A 20,802-nucleotide genomic window follows, 5' to 3' on the forward strand; every position below is an offset into this window, starting at 1 on the left:
ACTGGGCTTGAACTCATGTAACTGGGTTTCTCTACTGTAGGTGCATTCCTGGAAATGCTGAGATTTAAGTGAGGTTTTCCTTTGGAAAACACTCTAGAACTTTAGCCTCTCCCGTGAGCCTGTACCTCTGGGTTCCTGTTCCTCCCAGGCTTCCTGATGGAGGTCCAAAATCCTCCTGGACTGTTTCCCATGCAGCAGTTCAAACAACAAAAACTCTGTGGAGGCTTCAGGGACCTCCCATATGGCAAACAGTAGGGGAGGTAGCAGTCAGTCCTGGTAACGGACCACAAACTTCCTCAGCATTGCCTTCAGGGTTCCATTAAACCGCTCCACTACCCTGTGGTATACTGGTGTCTTGAGGGATTTAATCTTTAGCAGGTCACACAACTCTTGCATCAATCCTGATGTGAAAATGGACCTCCGGTGTGTCACGATTTCTCTCAGTATCCTAACCCTCGTGAAGAACTACATGAGCTCAGCTGCAACAGTGGGTGCATTTGTCGTGCATAGAGGAATAGCCCCACTTGTGAAATACTGCAAACATTTCTCTAAAGTGAAAAAGAAACATTTTGCAATGCAAATTTTACTACTCAGAGCGTGTGAAAGAGAATTTGTAAAGAAAAACCTTAACGTCGTAAAGCTTTAATTTTTTTTAAGGTAAAATGAAAAGTTTAAGTATTACGGATCAAATGTTCAAAAGTGGCTTGTAATCCTGGATGCCTAACTAGAAAAACCCCAAAACTAAAGCATCCATAACTAGAGATCACTTCTGAAAATGTAGCCCTTAAGATTACCCAGATAAGAGTGTTATCAATGACAAAAGCATTCCTGCATGCATGTCAAAGGAAGTTTACATAGACCACTGGGATCACGCTTTTTTTAAATGAACTTCCAAAAGAACTTCAAGCAAATGTATAATTAAGAATAAGAATCCTGTCAGTATACATTGCTTGATTTAATCACTAACTATGCACACTTCCATAAACAGAAGAGAAACTATATTAGGAAAAAAAACTTTCCAGCAATTACAAATTAATTTCAATTATTCATTTTTACAGTCACTGAACTCTTCATGCTCATAACATTGACTAATGGTTTGCAGTTTTTACTCATTCTGAAACTTCATGTAGGCCCCAATCCTGCAAACACTTATGCATACGTGGAACTTTCCCCATGTAAGTAGTCCCATTAAACTCAATGAAATTACTCACATGTGCAAAGTTCCCCATGCATGTACGTTTTCACAGGATCCAGGATTTAGGACTTTGTCAGTGTTCACAATGAATTTATGTATAATGTACAATTCTATACTGCATTAATGTTGTTGTTTTCAGTGTTTGTATTACTAAATATTTTTACTCACTAATCTCCCTTCAAACAAACCAAGAACACAGAAAAGGCTGGTGGAAGAAAAGCACATCTGTTTGGAAGTCAGATCTTTCTCTATTGTTGTAAAGTTAACTCCTATTAAAACTGGTTTCCTTGGATGTACTGCATTTAAATCACAAAGGGTGTACATAATAATGTCCAACTTCTTCTTCAAGAACATTGGTAGTTTAAAGAACGTACACAGCAGACTGTATAATTCAAAGACCTCCAAACGAGTACACATCCCAAAGGAATAAGCAAACATCATCTTACCATCAGCAATCTGCTTCTGCTTACAACCTGTGGTAAGATGTGTGTCATCATCTTGTATTGGAACATATAAAATGCAATGGCAATAAATGAGGACAGCAAACCTGATTCACAAGTAGCAGACCCAAGTCAGGCCAATTATTATATTTCTCCCTTACACAGCATTTTTATCCAAGATTTCTTTTTTATAAACATTAATAACCTAAGCTTCAAAACACCCTCTAGCTAAGTGTTATTCCCATTTTACAATGAGTTAAATGAAGCACAGAGAGGACTTGCCCAAGGTCACAAATAAAGCCAGTGTTAAAACAGTTCAGATAACCTAGGAGCCCTGTCTCCAAGACCTCTGCTCTCACCATTAACACTTCCATCTACCTTAAATACTGGGAAATCCTTTTGATTTAACTGAAGTTCCAAGTCATCCTTTTATAAACCTTCTGACTGCACCATCTAGAAGTACACACTGTAGCCTTTTACCATGAGATCAATACACCTGCAGCATTACCATCCCATTTTACAGATAAGGAATCAGAGAATTTAGCTAACCATCTTACAATGACAAAGTTAAGAATCAAGAATACAACCTACATCTCTTGATTCACAGTCTCCTTCTGTAATACTTCTAGATGATGAGCCTCCCTGGAAGTCTGGAAGTTTGATTTGAATATGTGGCCATCTTTCTCTAAAGCTGTTGAGTCTGTAAACTAGCCTAAAGTCGTGCAACAAAAGCCTGTTCTGTTGATATTCCAGTCCTTCCGTCTTTAGTTTCAGCTGGAATGAAGAAGAGCAGAGATATGTGAAAAAGATCCCGGCACCTTTCAATAAACAGTTTATCCAAAAGTAATTGTTGAAGAAGTGAGATGCAGGTTACTAACAATGAACAATACAATTCTAAAACTGTAGCTACAAAGCTAGGAAAATAAAGATGTAGAGGCAAGACTAAAAAAGAGAAAAGCAAGCTCAGTAACTTATGGTCAATTATGGATTACTTTTTCTATAAACAAACCAAAGTAGGCATTAAGCATGTTTCCCCCTAGTAACAATACATCCTCATATGGAAGGAATCTCTTCACCTAACATCAAAATGAAGCCACCACTGCTGTGGAACATGGCAGCTGTTTGATAACATATAAAAACTCCACACAACAGTTTAAAGAATGAATTGAAGAACAATGTATGCAGTTGAAATTGAGAGGGGGTGAAGCAAGCAGAAGCCATGGGAAAATGGGGTACTAAATCTGTCAGATCTCTATGATAAACAAGTAAAAGGAAATGAGTGAGACTCACATTACTGAAAGCCTAAGTGGGGTGTAATTTAGGTAGCCTTCTCAGTTGCTCCCCAGAAAAAAGGTGATACAAACATTCTCTGAGGGTGTCTTTAGGGATATTAATTTATTTCAGGTGATATCCTAAATCACAAACTTTTTGCCACAATGTTGGTGGAAAAAACGGTTCAGTAGAAATGCACCAAGTCCAGTAGAATGCCCAGTCATTCACAGTGATGAATGCTCTCAATTCTCATTAATTTATCATTTATATTACACGTCACCTAGAATACAATAATGATATTTAGCATTAATGTAACACATTATAAAGAGCTTTACAAATACTAGGTTTCAGAGTAACAGCCGCGTTAGTCTGTATTTGCATGGAAAAGAAGCCCTTGAGGAATTCCACCATGATTTCAACAATTTCCATCCCACCATTAACCTCAGCTTGGTCCAGTCCACACAAGAGATCCACTTCCTGGACACTACAGTGCTAATAAACGATGGTCACATAAACACCACCCTATACCAGAAACCTACTGACCGCTATTCCTACCTACATGCCTCCAGCTTTCACCCTGACCACACCACATGATCCATTGTCTACAGACAAGCTCTGCGATACAACCGCATTTGCTCCAACCCCTCAGACAGAGACAAACACCTACAAGATCTCTATCAAGCACTCTTACAACTAGAATAACCACCTGCGGAATTGAAGAAACAGATTGATAGAGCCAGAAGAGTTCCCAGAAGTCACCTACTACAGGACAGGCCTAACAAAGAAAATAAGAGAACGCCACTAGCCGTCACCTTCAGCCCCCAACTAAAACCCCTCCAACACATTATCAAGGATCGACAACCTATCCTGAAGGACGACCCAACACTCTCACAAGTCTTGGGAGACAGGCCAGTCCTTGCCTACAGACAGCCCCCCAGCCTGAAGCAAATACTCACCAGCAACCACATACCACACAACAGAACCACTAACCCAGGAACCTATTCTTGCAACAAAGCCCGTTGCCAACTGTGCCCTCATATCTATTCAGGGGACACCATCACAGGGCCTAATAACATCAGCCACACTATCAGAGGCTCGTTCACCTGCACATCTATCAATGTGATATGTACCGTCATGTGCCAGCATGTGCCACCTCTCTGCCATGTACATTGGTCAAACTGGACAGTCTGTACGTAAAAGAATAAATGGACACAAATCAGATGTCAAGAATTATAACATTCATAAACCAGTCGGAGAACACTTCAATCTCTCTGGTCACTCGATTTCTGATCTCAAAGTGACTATCCTTCAACAAAAACACTTAGAAAACAGACTCCAATGAGAGACTGCTGAATTGGAATTAATTTGCAAATTGGATACAATTAACTTAGGCTTGAATAGAGACTGGGAATGGTTGATTCATTATAAAAAGTAACCTATTTCCCCTGGTTTATTCCTCCTCCCCCCCTCCCACTGTTCCTCAGACGTTCTTGTTAAACCCTGGATTTATGCTGGAAATGGCCCACCTTGATTATCATACACATTGTAAGGAGAGTGATCACTTTATATAAGCTATTACCAACAGGAGAGTGGGTTTTGGGCGGGGGTGGGGTGGGGTGTGGAGAAAACCTGGATTTGTGCTGGAAATGGCCCACCTTGATTATCATACACATTGTAAGGAGACTGATCACTTTAGATAAGCTATTACCAGCAGGAGAGTGGGGTGGGGGGAGAGAAAACCTTTTGTAGCGATAAACACCCATTTTTTCATGGTCTATGTGTATAAAAACATCTTCTGTATTTTCCACAGTACGCATCCGATGAAGTGAGCTGTAGCTCACGAAAGCTTATGCTCAAATAAATTGGTTAGTCTCTAAGGTGCCACAAGTACTCCTTTTCTTTTTGCAAATACTAGGTTTGTCTCTTCACAACCTTGTTCCTTATATAACTACTTACAGCAGTGCAAGATGAGTGGAAAGTGGGTGCAAAACACTAACAGTGCTGCTTTGTTAGCATTTCACATCCACTTTGCATAGGTGCCATGGACTAGAAAAGTGCAAGGCAATGGAGACCAGGTTTGCACTAGAATCTTTTGCCAGTATAGCAATGTTGGTTAGCGGTGTGATTTATTTATTTATAAATTTTTCCATTTATTTTCTGTAACATTTTTATGCTGGCAAAACCTCTAGTGCAGACACATTTATAGTGGCATTAAAATGCTTCTGCTGATATACTTGTTTCACTCTATGAACTGCTATAAACCTACACAACCAAAAGTAATTTTGTGCTGCATCTGCACTAGCCACACTGCTATAGTGTAGGTCTCCACTTGCAGGAGCATGTAGAGCAGACACTGCACACGCAGCGGGCATGGGTATAAATAGCAGCGTGCTGCTTAGGCAAGTAGAGTACAGACACATCAGAAGCCTAGGGTATGTACCTGACATGGCTCTCTACACACCCAAGCAATGCCTCCCCACATCTACACTTCTATTTTTAGCAGTGTAGTGTCCCACTGGCTCCCCCTGCCACAGCCTGTCACAGCCATGTGTAGCTATCCACCACAGTGAGTGTGGATGCAGCCTGCCTTTCACTGTGCTATGTAGCCACAGGGATCCCACCCTCACCAAACATAGCCAAGGCCATAGTTGTATGAGCAAACCTTTTAAGTGTAGAACAGGCTGGAGAACTGGGTCAGTTAATTTCAAGAGGACTAACCCGCTGCCAGAGACTCAGGAAGTGAGAGTCATTGATGGGAAGGGGTGCAGTTATTGGTACTGTGCTGTATTAGAACAACAGCATAAAACTCAGCTCTCCCCCTGAAAAATAAAGGTGCTAAAATAGCAACTGGAGGAAGAAGAGAGAATAAATGAAAGTGGCATGACTCACTAGATTCAAATAAAAGCAAATAATTATTTTTCAGAATTGATCTTATTGATCTAGTTTATCAGTGATTATATTTGCTTCTGTTTCTCTCAGTTTAGACATTACATTTCAATAAGCTTCACTTTTGTTTACATACAGTTATACTTGTCTGACCACTGCAACCCTTTGGTTCCAGCCACAGCAGAGCAATATTTTGTTTACACACAACTGTCTCCTTGGAATTTGTTTGCAAAATGTGGAAACTTTCTATTGGTCTGCTGTTTTATAAAAGCTTGATTCGACAATATTTTAATCTGGAGCCAGATTTACATTGACTCTGTACATAGTCTAATATCGCTATACTGTGGTCAAACAATTGATTAAGTAATTTCTTACCTGCTAAATGGGTACCAACACCACTGACATTGCCAACCAGAGAAATGGAGACAGGAAAAATAAAGTGTTTTAAACCTCAGCCCTTATAAAGAGGACCAGGCCACCTGCACACTGTTTTCTTGTAACATTGTGATTTTAGACATTGTTTCAATTCCACAATCAGACTGGTAGCGAGACAGAAAGGATTCTGGTCACTCAAAATGAATGAAGTGGAATTTGCTAACTAATATACTTAGTGAAGCTACAAGGTGTAACACACACAAAAGAATATTTTAATATAATATCTATATATTTTGGCTGATATTCACATCAGTGCAGAAGAGATTGCACAGGTCCCACATATGGACCTCTTCCAGTGTTGCCAACTCTTGCAGTTTACCACAAGTCTCGTTATGATAATTGGTGATTTTCTTTTAAAGCCCAGGCTCCTGGAGTCATGTGATTACACAGGACTCTTAGGTTCCACTGTAAGGAAAAGTAAGTTTTTTTAGGCCTTCATGATCACAGAAAAAAGCTTGAAAATATGAAGGCTCAAAAATCCGAAGGAAACTAAGAAGAAACATTGTTTTAAAGCCAATCAGTGCTTGGGGTTGGCAATATTGCTTTTAAAGAGTTTAAGAAGGGATGGATTGCAGCATTTGGATTAGATTGTGCCTGAGTCTCATGCAGCGATACAAAGTGGCGGGCACAAAGGCCCAGATCCTAAAAGGTAGTTAGGTGCCCAGTGGGAGTTAGGTGCTTTAAATCCCTTTGATGATCTGGGCCAAAAAGCCAGCATCTCCATATGAAGCCACTAGCAACAGCAGTTCTTATATTCCGCTGAGCACAAGAACTACTCCCTGATAGCTCCCCAGAGGGTCCACCACCACTTGTATGAGCCATAGAGAATAGCGTACCCATCTCTCCTAAAGGGCTGTTAAAAGGCCAAGCTCCAGGAGGCATTGGACCAGATTTTCACTGCCTTGCATGTAGCGTGAAATGGTAACATTCTGATTTCACAGCACACACTTTGTAAGTAACAAGATGCAAGGCAATGCAGAAGTAGACCTATTGCATCTCCCTAAGGCTGAGTTAAATTGCTCCACAGGAGCTGCAAGATTAACTATACTCCTTTCCCATGGTGGACCTATACCTGAACGTCACAGTCTGGCTTTTCATAGGGATGGAAATTCATAGCTGTTGAACAGTAAACCACAAACTACATTTATTGCTATTTAATACTAAATCCGAGGAAGCCTTTGTGATGGCCACCATATTGGCCAAGACCAGGGACCAAACCAGTGACCTCCAGACCTATAGGCAAGAGTCCCTATAACCTGAAATAAAGAACCAGGGCCCAGGTGTTAAAGATACTTAGACATTGCTCTGGTCAGTATTGCAGTGCCTAACCCTTTGGCAGCCTGCTGCCCTGGGAACTTTCAGCCCCACGCTAGGCACTCAGGCTCCCCATACAAGGCGTGGGGAGAGCTAGGTGCTCGAGGAAGGGATTTTCAGATACCATCTACCTAAGCTGGAAAGCTGGTCAACAACTAAAGTGGAGGAAGAAAAATTCGCTATCACCCAGAGAGCAATGGAAAGGCGAATGTGCAGGATATAGCTCCGTGACCATATACCAAATGAAGAGATCAGAAGGCATACAGAGGTGACCGATGTAGTCCAGGAGATGTACGATGCAAAGTGAAGATGGGCGGGTCATGTAGTTCGCAGGTAAGACAATAGGTGGACAATCTGCATCAGTGACTGGATCCCCAGAGACCACAAGCAACTGCAGACTGAAAATGCGCTGGGTCGATCCCATGACAAAACTCTTTGGCCAGAAATGGAAAGAATGTCTTCACAACAAAATGGAATGGTCTGGCGTCGACTTGTGTTTCTGGAGGGACGGACGAGGACAAGCTGGACAAAGGTGATCCACCTAAGCTAGCCAGGAGTGAAATGCCTAAAAAAGGGATGGGGGGGAGGGCTTAGGTGCTTAATCAGCTGCCGTGGTTGACATGCCAGAGATACATGCCTCTCCGCTTGAAATCCTCCGCTACAAACCCTCTCCTGGAGATAGGCACCTAAGGTAGGTCAGCTGCTTAGGTAGCCCATGTCCTACCAGCCAAAAACATTTCTCTCACCATTGAGACCTCTTTCCACTCCCCTACATATCTGTGTCCCTGGTTGTCTTCTGTGTGCCCCTTTACCTACTGATAGGCTGCCTCCAACCCTCCTGCTGTGGGGGTTGGCAGGTAACAGATGTGAGGCCTGTTCTGAGTCTGCCTGTGGGATGGGCCTTGCTGAAGAGATTGGCAAGCCCCCGACTACCTAGACTAGAAAATCCCACTTTGGGGCCTCCAGGCCTTTGGCTTGAGCTCTAAGCATCTCATTAGCTGTGGGATGGTATCAGCAATTAGGTGGCTTTGACAATTCCAACAAGCAGCAACGTAGGTACCTAGGAGACATGGGCACATCCAGGTTTCAGAAGCAGCTGAGCTGTGGCTTTGAAAATGTCAGTGTTGCCTGAACGGTAAGCTTAGGCCCCTAAATATGCAGATAAAGGGCTACATTCCTTTAAGGATCTGGGCCCTGGTTCTGTGTCTGGGAGCTGTACTAGACTCACCCCCTCACTGCATAGGGGAAAAATAATTTGTGCTCACCAGTGGGTTAAAATGGCTAGTTATAAACATCTTAATTTGTAAATGCTGGCAAAGCACCCTTCAGGTATGAAGGCTAAAGCTACCAATGTTTATTAAACTGACATGGTTACTATGCAAGTCATTTTGTTAGGAGTTATTTTCTTTTCTTTAATGATTTACAGAAATTGTTGTGTCCTGGAGTAATGTTCCCTGACAAAGGGAATTTATTATTAGTTCCCCTGATTCTTTTCATTAGTTATTTTTCTAGGGCTTCTACAGTTTAAAGTGGGATCTCTTTTTACCTTAGTGAGTCCACTGATAAGCAGGAGGGCTGTTGGTAAGGGGAGGGGAATGTCACATTTGCTGGTTCTGCCCGACCTCCACCTACTGAGTGGATGTTATTTTCTCAGGGGGAGGGGAGAGAGTCCCTAAGGAGATCAAATAGTCCAAGTACATTGTATTGCTGCTTATCAACAGTCGGGAAAAGGTGAAAAATATTTAAAGCTTTCAAGGGAAGGCACGTGAGCTCCTCCAGGATCACTGAACTGTTCATTCCCCCATTTCCAAAACCTTTGACTCCACTGTTTAATAAAGTGAATTCCGTACCCAGGTGGAGAACATACAGGAAAAGTTGTCAGATGAATGGGATTTATTTTTTAGGTCCCAATAGTGCAGTGAGCTTCACAAGACCCAGACCTCGCACATCAGATCCTTTTATCTTTCTACTTTGGCTCCATCTGTTTTTCAGTAGGGTATTAGACCAGAATGACAGCACATTGGGACCCGGCTGTGCAAGGTGCAGAATGCCCTCAGCTCCCTCTGACTCCCAAGTGGTGTTCAGCATCTTGCAGGATCTGGCCCTTTCCTCCATAAAACTTTTCTTTGTAACTGGTAACAACCCTAAAACTAATAGAAATGTCCAAATGGATTTAATTTACAGTGCTCAGCTATTACAGAGTCCGTGGCAGCGTTATCTCCTATCTGTAAAATGGGGATGAGAATATTTACTAAGGTCCTGATTCTGCAAAGACTTGGACACACTTACAGACACCCCCCCCCCCTTCACATACTGTCATAGGCCCATAATTTCACTGGGCCTATACACAGTTAAGCATGTGTGTTTAATCAGCGCAGGACTGGGGCATTATCTATTGAATATAGATGTTTTGAGATTCAATATTTATATAGTTCTTTAAAAATATAATGCATTATGGAAGTGTGATTTTTATTATTTCATCTATGGGATGCCTTTACCACATTCAAGGAGATTACAACTGTTGAGCTGTTTAGCTTTTTGGCCAGGTGAGCTGGATGTGCAAAAAATCCTTGCATTATTGGATACACAGATAATCTCTTATAAATCCAACCTGGTGAGTTTACACATGAGATTCTGAGTCACAAGATCTTGAATTTTGGCATACATTTTATCCTCATAATTTATAGCTATCCCATCCAATTAGTGGAATCTCTACTGGGATTTTCAGTAATAAATGCTTCTGAAAACAATTCTGTGGGTTTTTTTAATGACAAGAATTCATTATAAAGATCTGACAATGTACGGGTTAAAATCTCTCTCTACTTTGAGAAGAATTCTGCTGGGAAGCCATCTCACCCTGGGGCTTTTAAAAAACCTTTATTCATTTCTGTTATTGCTTTATTAGGTATGGGAGCATACACGTTACTGCTGCTGGGTAGGTTTAAGGCTACTTTAGGGAATTTTTAAAAAAATGCTTTGAACATCTCAGAGAATGCTTTAGCCTCAGGAGTGTTTAGCTGTAACATTTTCAAAATTTTGTTGATGGCTTTGTCCTTTATTAAAAAAACCTATCGTCAGATGGTTTAAGTGAAGCAATTTTATTTCTTGTTTTATTCTTTCATATAAGTAGGTAAGTGACTATCAGTTTTGCTTTTTTCAAAACATCAGCTTGCATTTAATATGAACGCAAAGACAGACAGTATTGCTTGTAAATTCAATTATATTTATATTCTAGTGCACTAATCTATTTCTTATTTTATTAGTGTCTATAAATTGACTTTCCAGAACTTCCAATTTCACTTTCCATTGTCTGTTCTGTACTGTTGCATTTTTCATGCTGTTTGGCTGTAATACATTCTGTAGAACTTCTCTGTTCGCATGGCCCTTCCGGGCATTCAGATGTTAGGACAGGACTTCCCATCTATCTTATTTTCCTGACAGATTGGTAGGAATAGGAGGGGAAAAAAGTTAATTTCCTTCCTATAATATTCAGTTCTCTCCAAGGTCCCAGTAAATTAAGATAATTTATTATCAGATCAATAACAGGCTTTCAACAATTTAACTTTGTATAAATCTAAATAAATAAAAGGGTAATTTAATTCCAACACCCAACCCAAGCCTCACACAAAATATAATATACACATTAATCAGTTCATTATACTAAATCCCTTTTATAACTAGCCACCACGCTGGTATCATGTGCTCATTCCCTGGGTTCTATTGCCTAGGGTGCTACATATAAGAGCAGGATTAGGGCTGTAATGCAGAAGTAGACCTACTGCATCTCCCTAAGGCTGAGTGGAAGGATGTAAATTGAACATATCCAAACTCAATCGTTACTTGAAAATGCCTTTTTCTACCATGGTACAAACTTATTCACTTTTGACTCAGTGAGGATAATGAAGAACAGGTTGAGAATTGTTACTGGATTATCAGGATGTGATGCTAATTAATCCACATGATCAGGAACTGTGTTAGTAGCTGAAAACTGTTAATGGTTCTTTATTGTACAGTCTGTAAAGTCCCTAACTTTATAAAGAGAAGTGACCTTTCCACTTAGGTTCAGAATAAATGCAATTCTATGACCAATTATGCAAACAAATACAATTAGTGTTTACTTTCCCAAAGGAAATGGACATCTTGTCTATATAAAAATATACAGCACTAATATACAAACAGCTTCAGGGTATGTGATCATAACATTGCTAACACTGGGCATTCAAAAATGATGACTTATGCTCTAAAAATCATGATTGTCTTAAACATCATGAGATCTTTAAAATAGTACATTTGGGGTTGTTTTTATTTGCCTTCTGGTGTCAGTGCCTCTATGGTTCATATTTTCAGCGCCCCCCCCCCCCCCCCGTTTGAGGGCTAAAATCTTATTTCTTAAATAATGAGCAGATTCTCATGGCTTCACGTGAATCCAGGAGCTAGAGCTTTCAGAAAACACCTACAATTGTAAGAGTTGGTGTGGCAGGGTGGACTAGGTCCAAAGGCCCCCTGGCTCGAGGCCTTGCAGCCTTGCATCACCCCGCTCCACAATAGAGCAGTGAGAAGTCCTCCAGGCAGCCTAGAGTGGAAGCAGAGGAGTGGACAATCAGAGGGGCTGCTGGAACGACCAATTAGAGGCCAGAAGGGCCAGATAAAAGGCAAGCAGCAGAGCAGAGCCTAGGGAAGGCTGCCAAAGACCGGGTGTCTGGCTGGCTGGCTGGCTGAATACAGCACCAGCAGGACCATGACAAGGTCAGTGTGGGCAGACTGAGCCCGGGGGACTGAGCACAGAACCTGGCCAGACCAAACAAGGGTACCAAATGGGCCCTGCTGGTCTGGTTGCAGACTGAGACCAGGGAGGGCTGCTGAAAGGACACTAACTGAGGGTACTGAGATGGCCCCCGGCTGGGCAGTTGAAGGCAGTGCATCTGAAAGGAAGCCTAAGGGCTACGGCTCCATACCAGGGTCATGATAAGAACTCGGGACTGTATACCCCAGAAGGAGGGACAGTGTGTGAGGCTCAGCGAGAGGATTGAACTTCTGAAGACCCACCGAAAGAACATTGGCCGGAAAATAATATAATTACCCTTTTCCCCCTTTGTCTGTGAGCAGATACAATATTGTTGCTCCACTAGTACAAAGATTGGGCCAAATTCTTCACACACTGATGCCTGAGCCGAGTTTAAACAGTCAAGTTTAAGGAAGCTGGTGAAAAACTGAAGGCAATGGAACTACTCTGGTGAGCAAAATTAAGCACACCCATAAGTGTTTGGCGGATTTAGCCCACTTGCTGTAATTTTAGAAAGCAGTTTGCAAAAATAAAACCAAATTTATAGTGGTTATTAACAAACTATTTATTAATAATTACCACAGTTATCTGGTATACAGTTTTTCCTTATCCTTATCTGTATTTAGTACTGTATCCTGCAATAATTAAGCAGGGTTGACATCACATTAGTTACCACAACATATAAACAATAATAAAAATATAGCAAACAGTCAAATCAGTATTCAACAGCAGAGTACTGTGCTTCTGTCTGCTGTTGCTCATCTCACATGAGGCTGGTTGACATGCAGCTTAACAAAGCTATGCGCAGTGTTACTGGGATGTTATGTGCAACTCAGTTGCCATGGCTGCCAATGCTTAGTAACATAGCACCGCCCCATATTCGCCACAAGGGGGCCTCCATTATGCTCCCGGCCAAGATCTGTGAGAAATGTGACTTGCCTCTGTACTCAGACCTCTTCAACCACCTGCTAAGTTCACCTGTCTTCTAGATACTCTTTATGGTCACTTATACCACCACAAGACATGACGGTGGAATCTGCTTGGCATAATGAGTCAGCGATGATAGTCGTAAATCACTCTCTCATCACCGACCCAACCATCTGACCTGCCAAGGCTCATGTGGGCTTCCCTGAACCGGTTTCAAACAGGACAGGACAATTGTGCGGCCAATCTCTTCAAATGGGGTTTCTCTAACGACCCACAATGTAGATGCGGTCAACTTCAGAGTATGTTGCAGATCCATGACAAGTGCCTGCTGACTGCGAGCTACCAGCTCTTCACCTGGCTGAAGACAATGCTATGAAAAGGCTAGGCACACTGCGCATACGCTGAGAGTACAAAACTGGTGCATTGAATTATATGAGCACTACATCCTTCCCTCAGTTATGTAATGTGCATCACAGAGTATGGCAAAAATTCACCTACTGCTCCTGCGCATACTAAAACAATAGTTAATAGATACAGATTGTGCACTGCTGGATGACAAGAGCACAAAATCCAGTTCTAAGAATAAAAACTATTTACAATGCAAAAATCAAACTATTGCAACTTATACAAAAATTGTTTTTTAACAATGATTCAGATGATTTCAACGTACACCAGCTCCTTTTTCATGACCCTTATTTGGAAATAACCTTCGTCTCACTAATTGATGCACTAAATGGCTATCTACCTCATTAGCCTGTGTTTGCCCATGCAGCCTTTTTGGAATTTAGGAAGTTCTTTTTCTTTTTTCTTGGAGAACTATGCAAAGCAAGTATGGGATCCCTTTGATCACGGAACAGAAATATCTTCTCCCCTGTGTCTAATAGCTCAATGGCTTCTGCAGCAGAAGTGTTCAATGAATCAGGCTGGCCAGAAGGTTCCACAGGAGGGTGTCTAGACAAACATCCGAGATGAGAGAATGATGCTCTTTCCATGAGTGCAAGTTGCTTCTTCTTTAGCAGGCTATATTAAGAAACGGAAATTGAATTTAAAAATGATTTATAATAGTTCCGGCACAAAATGGTTCGCTTGACTGTATAGTCATATCCTGGCAAAAAATATTCATTGTACTTTGGGAGACTAATGTAAACCATATTTAGAAGTTGACATACTGTATGTATTATTTTCGCCACCCTAACCCAATTTCCACTTCACTGTATGAAATATAGCATTCAATGAGTAAGCAGCCTTAGAACAAATGTTACATACAAGGACGCAAGTGGGCAAAACATGTGGAGCATCAATATTTCCCTTGCAAGGACTTTAATATTATTGTACAGTAAAAGTACAGGATGCTTTATGAAACAGGAGTTCCATATTCACATGCATTCCGAGAACTGGGACAACAGTGGTAGAAGACACATGTTTGTGAATGTTTTCATGAATTCTAAAACACTTCTCACAAAAAGGACGACTCTTGGGAGATATGAGGTACAAGGAGTTGTATTTTCCCCCATATCAAGTACCAATTTTTCTTTACCTTTCTTTTCTCCTGTTTGCAGAATGCATCTTTTCCAAGCCTTTGCTTATCAGATCCTGCCTTACTTTGCTCTCTAATGCTTGCCATGACCCTTGGTGCTTCCTGAAGGAGTAAGGGGGGCAAGGAGGGAAACAAAAGAAAATCCTGAATTTTACATCCCCACCTTCAAAACAAAACACACCAAAAACAAACAAACAAAAATCACCACCACCGTCTGGTTTTCGGTATTAAAATGAATGTTAATAATAACTTAAATACATTCTGCAGGAATGTTCAGTTATTTTTGCTATAATTTCCTGCCCAACAATATTTATTATGGGAGAGATCCTGGCTCACCTTGTGCTCCCCGGCAAGGAAGTGAGGTAGTGTAAGTTTCCTCCTTCATCCTCTGTGTGTTTCCCACATTCTAGATTGCATTAGCCTTTGTGGATCTGCCATCCCCCTTCCTGTGCAGGTGGTCAAGGAGTGGGAGGGCAGGGGCCAGGACTGTGCAAAGCCTGGACTCCATGCTCACAACATACCAGCCAGCACAACTGAGCCAGTGCAGAAAGGAAAGTTGTTAGGATATAGATATTCAGGCCTGTCGGTAAAGGCCTGTACTCGAAGAATGTAGGTGTATTCTTATCACTTGGCTAGTTATAGAGGCATAAAAGAAAGAATCAAAATCACTGTAAGGTCCTTCTCTTACTGTGACAGTCTGAGGCCCTGTTCTTAGGCTAAGGCCTTTGGCTAAGCAGCAGAGGCAGCCATACGCTGGGAAGCGACCGGTCACATCCTCACATTCCAAAACAGTCACATTGAAATAAGGTGCTATTGGGCTGTTAGGAATACAATCCTGTCCTGATAGTGCCTATCACCTCCAGTGAAAGGGAAGTGCCTAGAAAATGTAAAAGGAAACTTAGTTTGATAGCATCCTGTCTGGCAAGAACTCACTTATCAATAGCTGGGATGTGAAATCCTCACTTCTGTATTGTTTTGTCATTATATTTCCCACTTTGCTATTGTTTGTCTGTATAATCTCTGTTTGGTTCTGTGATTGTTCCTGTCTGCTGTATAATTAATTTTGCTGGGTGTAAACTAATTAAGGTGGTGGGATATAATTGGTTACATAATCATGTTACAATATGTTAGGATTGGTTAGTTAAATTTCAGGAAAATGATTGGTTAAGGTATAGCTAAGCAGAACTCAAGTTTTACTATATAGTCTGCAGTCAATCTGGAAGTGAGGAGGTGGGTGTGTGGGTGGGGGAGATGGAAACAGAGAATGGGGGTAAGGAAATCAGAATCATGTTTTGCTAAAGAGGGAAATGGGAACAGGGAATGGGGGTGGGAAAATTGGAATCATGTTTGGCTAAGGGCAGGAATGGGAACAGGGACACAGGTAAGGCTCTGTGGTGTCAGAGCTGGGAAGAGGGACACTAAGGAAGGAAACTGGAATCATGCTTGCTGGAAGTTCACCCCAATAAACATCCAATTGTTTGTACCTTTGGACTTGGGGTATTGTTGCTCTCTGTTCATGCGAGAAGGACCAGGGAAGTAAGTGGGTGAAGGAATAAGCCCCCTAACAAAAGTAATCTCAACCAGGAAAGACTGGGGAAAGATTACATTCCCCAGGGAGTGAGGGGGAAACCAGGAACCAAACTGTGCCTCGGGGCTGTGAATTATGAGGTTGGACAAGTGCATAAATGTTTGCCAAACAGGAGCCTTGGAATGCAGCTAGTTCTCCATGAGGTATTGTCACTTTGCTAGATTTAAAAGAAAAAAAACAGTTACCTACCTTTTCGTAACTGCTGTTCTTCGAGATGTGTTTCTTATGTCCATTCCTTTCGAGGTGCGTGCACAGGCATTGGAGATTTTTGCCTTAGCAGTATCTGTAGGGTCGGCTGTGGCGCCCCCTTGAGTACTGCGCTCATCTACTGGTATATTAGGCGCCACCGACCCTACGCCCTCTCAGTTCCTTCTTGCCAGCAACTCCAACAGAGGGGTAGGAGGGCAGGTAATAGAATGCACATGAGCAAGACATCTCGAAGAACAACAGTTATGAAAAGAAAGGTAACTGATTTTTCTTCAAGTGTTTGCTCATGTTGATTCCATTCTAGGTGATTCGCAAGCAGTATCTTCAGAGGTGGGCTCTGAGTTCACGGTCTTGCGGCTTGCAGCACTGCTCTACTGAAGCCAGCATTGTCCCAGGCCTGCTGAGTAAGTGCATAATGGAATGTGAACATGTGGATGGACGACCAAGTGGCCGCCCTACAGATGTCCTGGATAGGCACCTGGGCTAGGAAAGGTGCTGAAGAGGTTTGCGCCCTGGTTGAGTGGGAAGTGACAATCACCAAAGGGGACACCTTTGCCTGATCGTAGCAACAGCAAATGCAGGCAGTGATCCAAGAAGAAATTCTTTGAGCAGACACTGGACGACCTTTCATCCGGTCAGCCACCATGACTAACAATTGCATTGATCTGTGGAATGGCTTGGTCCTTTCAACGTAGAAGGCTAGCACCCTCCTGACATCTAGGGAATGCAACCTACGCTCCTCCTCCAACCTATGTGGCTTTGGAAAAAAGACAGATAAGTAACTGTCTGACCACTTTGGGGAGGAAAGCCGGGTGTGTCTGCAGTTGGACCTTGTCTTTGTAAAAGACTGTATAGGGCAGTTCCAAGGTAAGCACCCTAATCTCAGAGACCCTGTGGGCCGAAGTTATTGCAACCAAGAAAGAAGGAGAGAGCAGGAAGTTAGAGGCTCGAAGGTGGGAGGGGGGGTGTCCCATGAGTTGTGATAGCACAAGATTCAGGTCCCACAGAGGGACGGAGTCCCTGATGTGTGAGTAGAGGCACTCGAGGCCCTTGAGAAACCTGGCAGTCATGTCCTGGGTGAAAACCGACCTACACTAGAGGGGCGGATGAAAGGCCGAGATAGCGGCCAAGTGGACTTTAATAGATGAAAGGGACAGGACTTGGAGCTTGTGATGCAGAAGGTAGTCCAGGATTAACTGCAGCGAGGCCCACTCGGGCTTTATTCGAAGTCCAACAAGCAAACCGCTTCCATTTGGTTAGGTAGGTCACTCTAGTGGAGGGCTTTCTACTGCCCAACAGGACCCGCATGGACACCAACTGAGCTCTCCTGCTCTTCTGTGTTTAACCATGCAGCAGCCACGCCATCAGGTGCAGTGCCACCAGGCTCAGATGCAGAAGACTGCCGTGGTTTTGGGACAACAGTTGTGGCCGGAGCAATAGCTGTAACAGAGCAGCCACCGAGAGGTCCAGCAGCGTGCCGAACCAGTGCTGGAAAGGCCAAGCTGGTGCTATAAGGATCACCTTTGCCCTGTCCTGCTTGATCTTCATGAGGACTCTTGAATTAATGGCACCGGAGGAATTAACAGAGCCCCCGACCAGGGGAGCAGAAAAGCATCCAACAGCAAGCCTGTTGATCCCCCGAATCAAGCAGAAAACATGGCATTTCCTGTTCTGCCTGGATGCGAACAGGTCCACCTGGGGAGTCCCCCACCTCTGGAAGATGATGCTGACCACTTCTGGATGGAGGAACCACTCATGGTGAGATAAGGAGGTCCTGCTGAGGCGATCTGCCAAAGTGTTCCTGGCCCTGGGGAGGTATGCGGCTACGAGATGGATGTCGTGTTGAACACAGAAGTCCCAGAGCTTGAGGGCTTCTTGGCAAAGGACAGACAATCTGGCTCTGCCTTGCTTCTTGATATAAAACACAGCCACTGTATTGTCCTTCAGGACCTGGACCACCTTGCTTTTTATGTGAGGTAGGAAGGCGTGGCAGGCCAAGTGAACCACGCTAAGTTCCCTGACATTGATGTGTAGGGAGCAATCGTAAATCGACCTTGCATGCTGAGATTGCCCAGGTGGGCTCCCCACCCTGAGACACTGGAGACAAGGGTCACCGATGGGGCAGAGAAGGGAACTCCCTCCAACACCGATCCAGGATTCTGCCACCATGTTAGTGATGACGGTATCTGGTCTGGGACTCTGACTACATGGTCCATGCTGTGTCTGTTGGGGACGTAGACTCATACTAGCCATGCTTGCAGAGGCTTGAGGTGGAGCCATGCGTGCCAGACCACATAAGTGCAGGCTGCAATTTGGCCCAACAACTGCAGACACGTGTGAGCAGTGGTGAGAGGGTGGATTTGCATGCACAAGATCAAGTCCACCGTGGCTCGAAACCCGGCATCGGGGAGGAAGGCTCTGGCCTGAGTAGAGTCGAGGACCACTCCAATTACTCTATGCACTGCACTGGAACTAAGGTTGACTTTTTCTTGTTTATTAACAGCGCCAGATTGCAACAGGTGGAGTAAATCAGATTGAGATGGCGCCACACCTGATCCTGGGACCGGCCCTTTATTAGCCAGTTGTCGAGGTACGGGTAAATTTTAACACCTCGACGCCTCAGGTAAGTGGCCACTGGTGCTAAGCACTTTGTGAACACTCTTGGGGCTGACGAGAGACCAAAGGGCAGTGCCGTGAATTGCAAATGGTGGTGGCCCAACATAAAACGGAAGAAGCGTCTGTGTCCTGGGAAAATGGAAATATGCATCCTTCAAGTCGATGGCGACATACCATGCAAATCTTCAACGTCTTGAGAGACCTGTTGAGGCAATGCAGGTCCAGAATGGGTCTGAGGCTCCCTTTTTGCTTGCTTTTGGGATTAGGAAATAGTGGGAGTAGAACTCTTTCCCTTTCATGTCCCCAGGGACCTCCCCCACCGCCCTCAGGCACAGGAGATTCTCGACCTCCTGAACGAGGAGTTGCTAGTGAGAAGAGGGATGAGGAGGGACGAGGCAGGGAGCTGGGAGGGAGGGTCGGCCATGAACTGCAGGGTGTAACCCGAAGATATTATGTTGAGCACCCAACGATCCAAGAAAAGCTGCAACCAGGCCGACCGGAAGGGGCACAGGCGGTTGAGGAAAAAGTAGGAGGGTGGATCCTGGGATGTCACTGGGGCGTCGTCCTCGTGTGCACTCTCAAAATGACTGCTTCTGGCCTCCTTTGTTCCTGGAAGGGCCAGGCTGAGCAGATGAACAGAAAAATGACGGGTAATGCCGCTTAGACCCTTTGTCTTTATCTTTCCTGTTGGTGCTCAGCTGCGAAGTTCCCCTGGACCTAGACTGGGGAGGCAGAAGAGGTGGAGGACGGAACAACTTCCTGGCCTGCTGAGGGGTGTGAAGGCCCAAGGAACAAAGGGTGGCGTGGGAGTCTTTAAGGCTGTGGAGCTTTGCATCCGTGAGCTCAGAGAAGAGCCCTGCCCCCTCAAACGGGAGGTCCTGCATGGTGGCCTGTATCTCCAGGGATAACCCAGAGGACTGTAACCAGGAGCTGCGCCTCATGACCACCACAGAAACAACCATCCTGGCTGCCGAGTCTGTAGCATCCCAAGCCATCTGGAGGGCCTCTCTCGCCACCGCTGTGCCCTCTTCAACTAAACATCGAACTTCTGGGCTCGGTCCTGTGGGAGGGCCTCCTTATATTTGTTAAGGGAATCCCACAGATTAAAACTGTATCTGCCTAAGAGGGCCTGGTGGTTAGACACCCGAAATTGCAGGCTGGCCATCGAGTAAATCTTTCTGACAAATTAAGTCCAGTCTCGTGGCATGCCACTGACTTGGCGCTGCCTGTCCCTTTCATTAACAGCAGACACGACCAGTGATGCCGTTGGAGGATGGGTATACAGCTATTGGAACCCTTTTGCAGGGATGTAATACTTGTTTTCCGCCTACTTAGAGGTAGGCGGAATGGAAGGGGGGGGGTCTGCCACAGCAATTTGGCTATCTTAAGGACCCCTGGGTGGATGGGCAGCGTAACCCAGGCTCGGGTGGTAGAGGATATAAAATTAAAGAGGTCATCAGACTCCTCTGCCAACTCCTCAATTTTTAAGTTCATATTGGTAGCAACTCTTTTATGGAGCGCCTGTTGCTCCTTGAAGTTGTTGGGGGCACACCACCGCTTCGTCTGGAGACAACTATGATGATTGCACTGCCAGTGGAGGGA

General features: G+C 43.8%; 1 protein-coding gene across 9 annotated transcripts in view; it reads right to left on the reverse strand.

Moving 5' to 3' along the window:
• Positions 1 to 12,865: 12,865 nt before the first annotated feature.
• Positions 12,866 to 20,802, reverse strand: part of EVC2 (EvC ciliary complex subunit 2) — a 166,545-nt gene continuing 158,608 nt past the window's right edge. For all 9 annotated transcript variants that reach the window (XM_048848895.2, XM_048848896.2, XM_048848894.2 and 6 more), the window contains 2 exons: positions 14,790 to 14,891; positions 12,866 to 14,272 (listed from right to left, as the gene is read on the reverse strand). In XM_048848895.2, coding sequence (XP_048704852.1) covers positions 14,002 to 14,272; positions 14,790 to 14,891 — 373 coding nt within the window. In that variant the 3' untranslated portion in view covers positions 12,866 to 14,001. The remainder of the gene's footprint in view (positions 14,273 to 14,789; positions 14,892 to 20,802) is intronic.

The sequence above is a fragment of the Caretta caretta genome, chromosome 4 (genome assembly GCF_965140235.1).
Source record: "Caretta caretta isolate rCarCar2 chromosome 4, rCarCar1.hap1, whole genome shotgun sequence".
NCBI classification, from domain to species: domain Eukaryota; kingdom Metazoa; phylum Chordata; order Testudines; family Cheloniidae; genus Caretta; species Caretta caretta.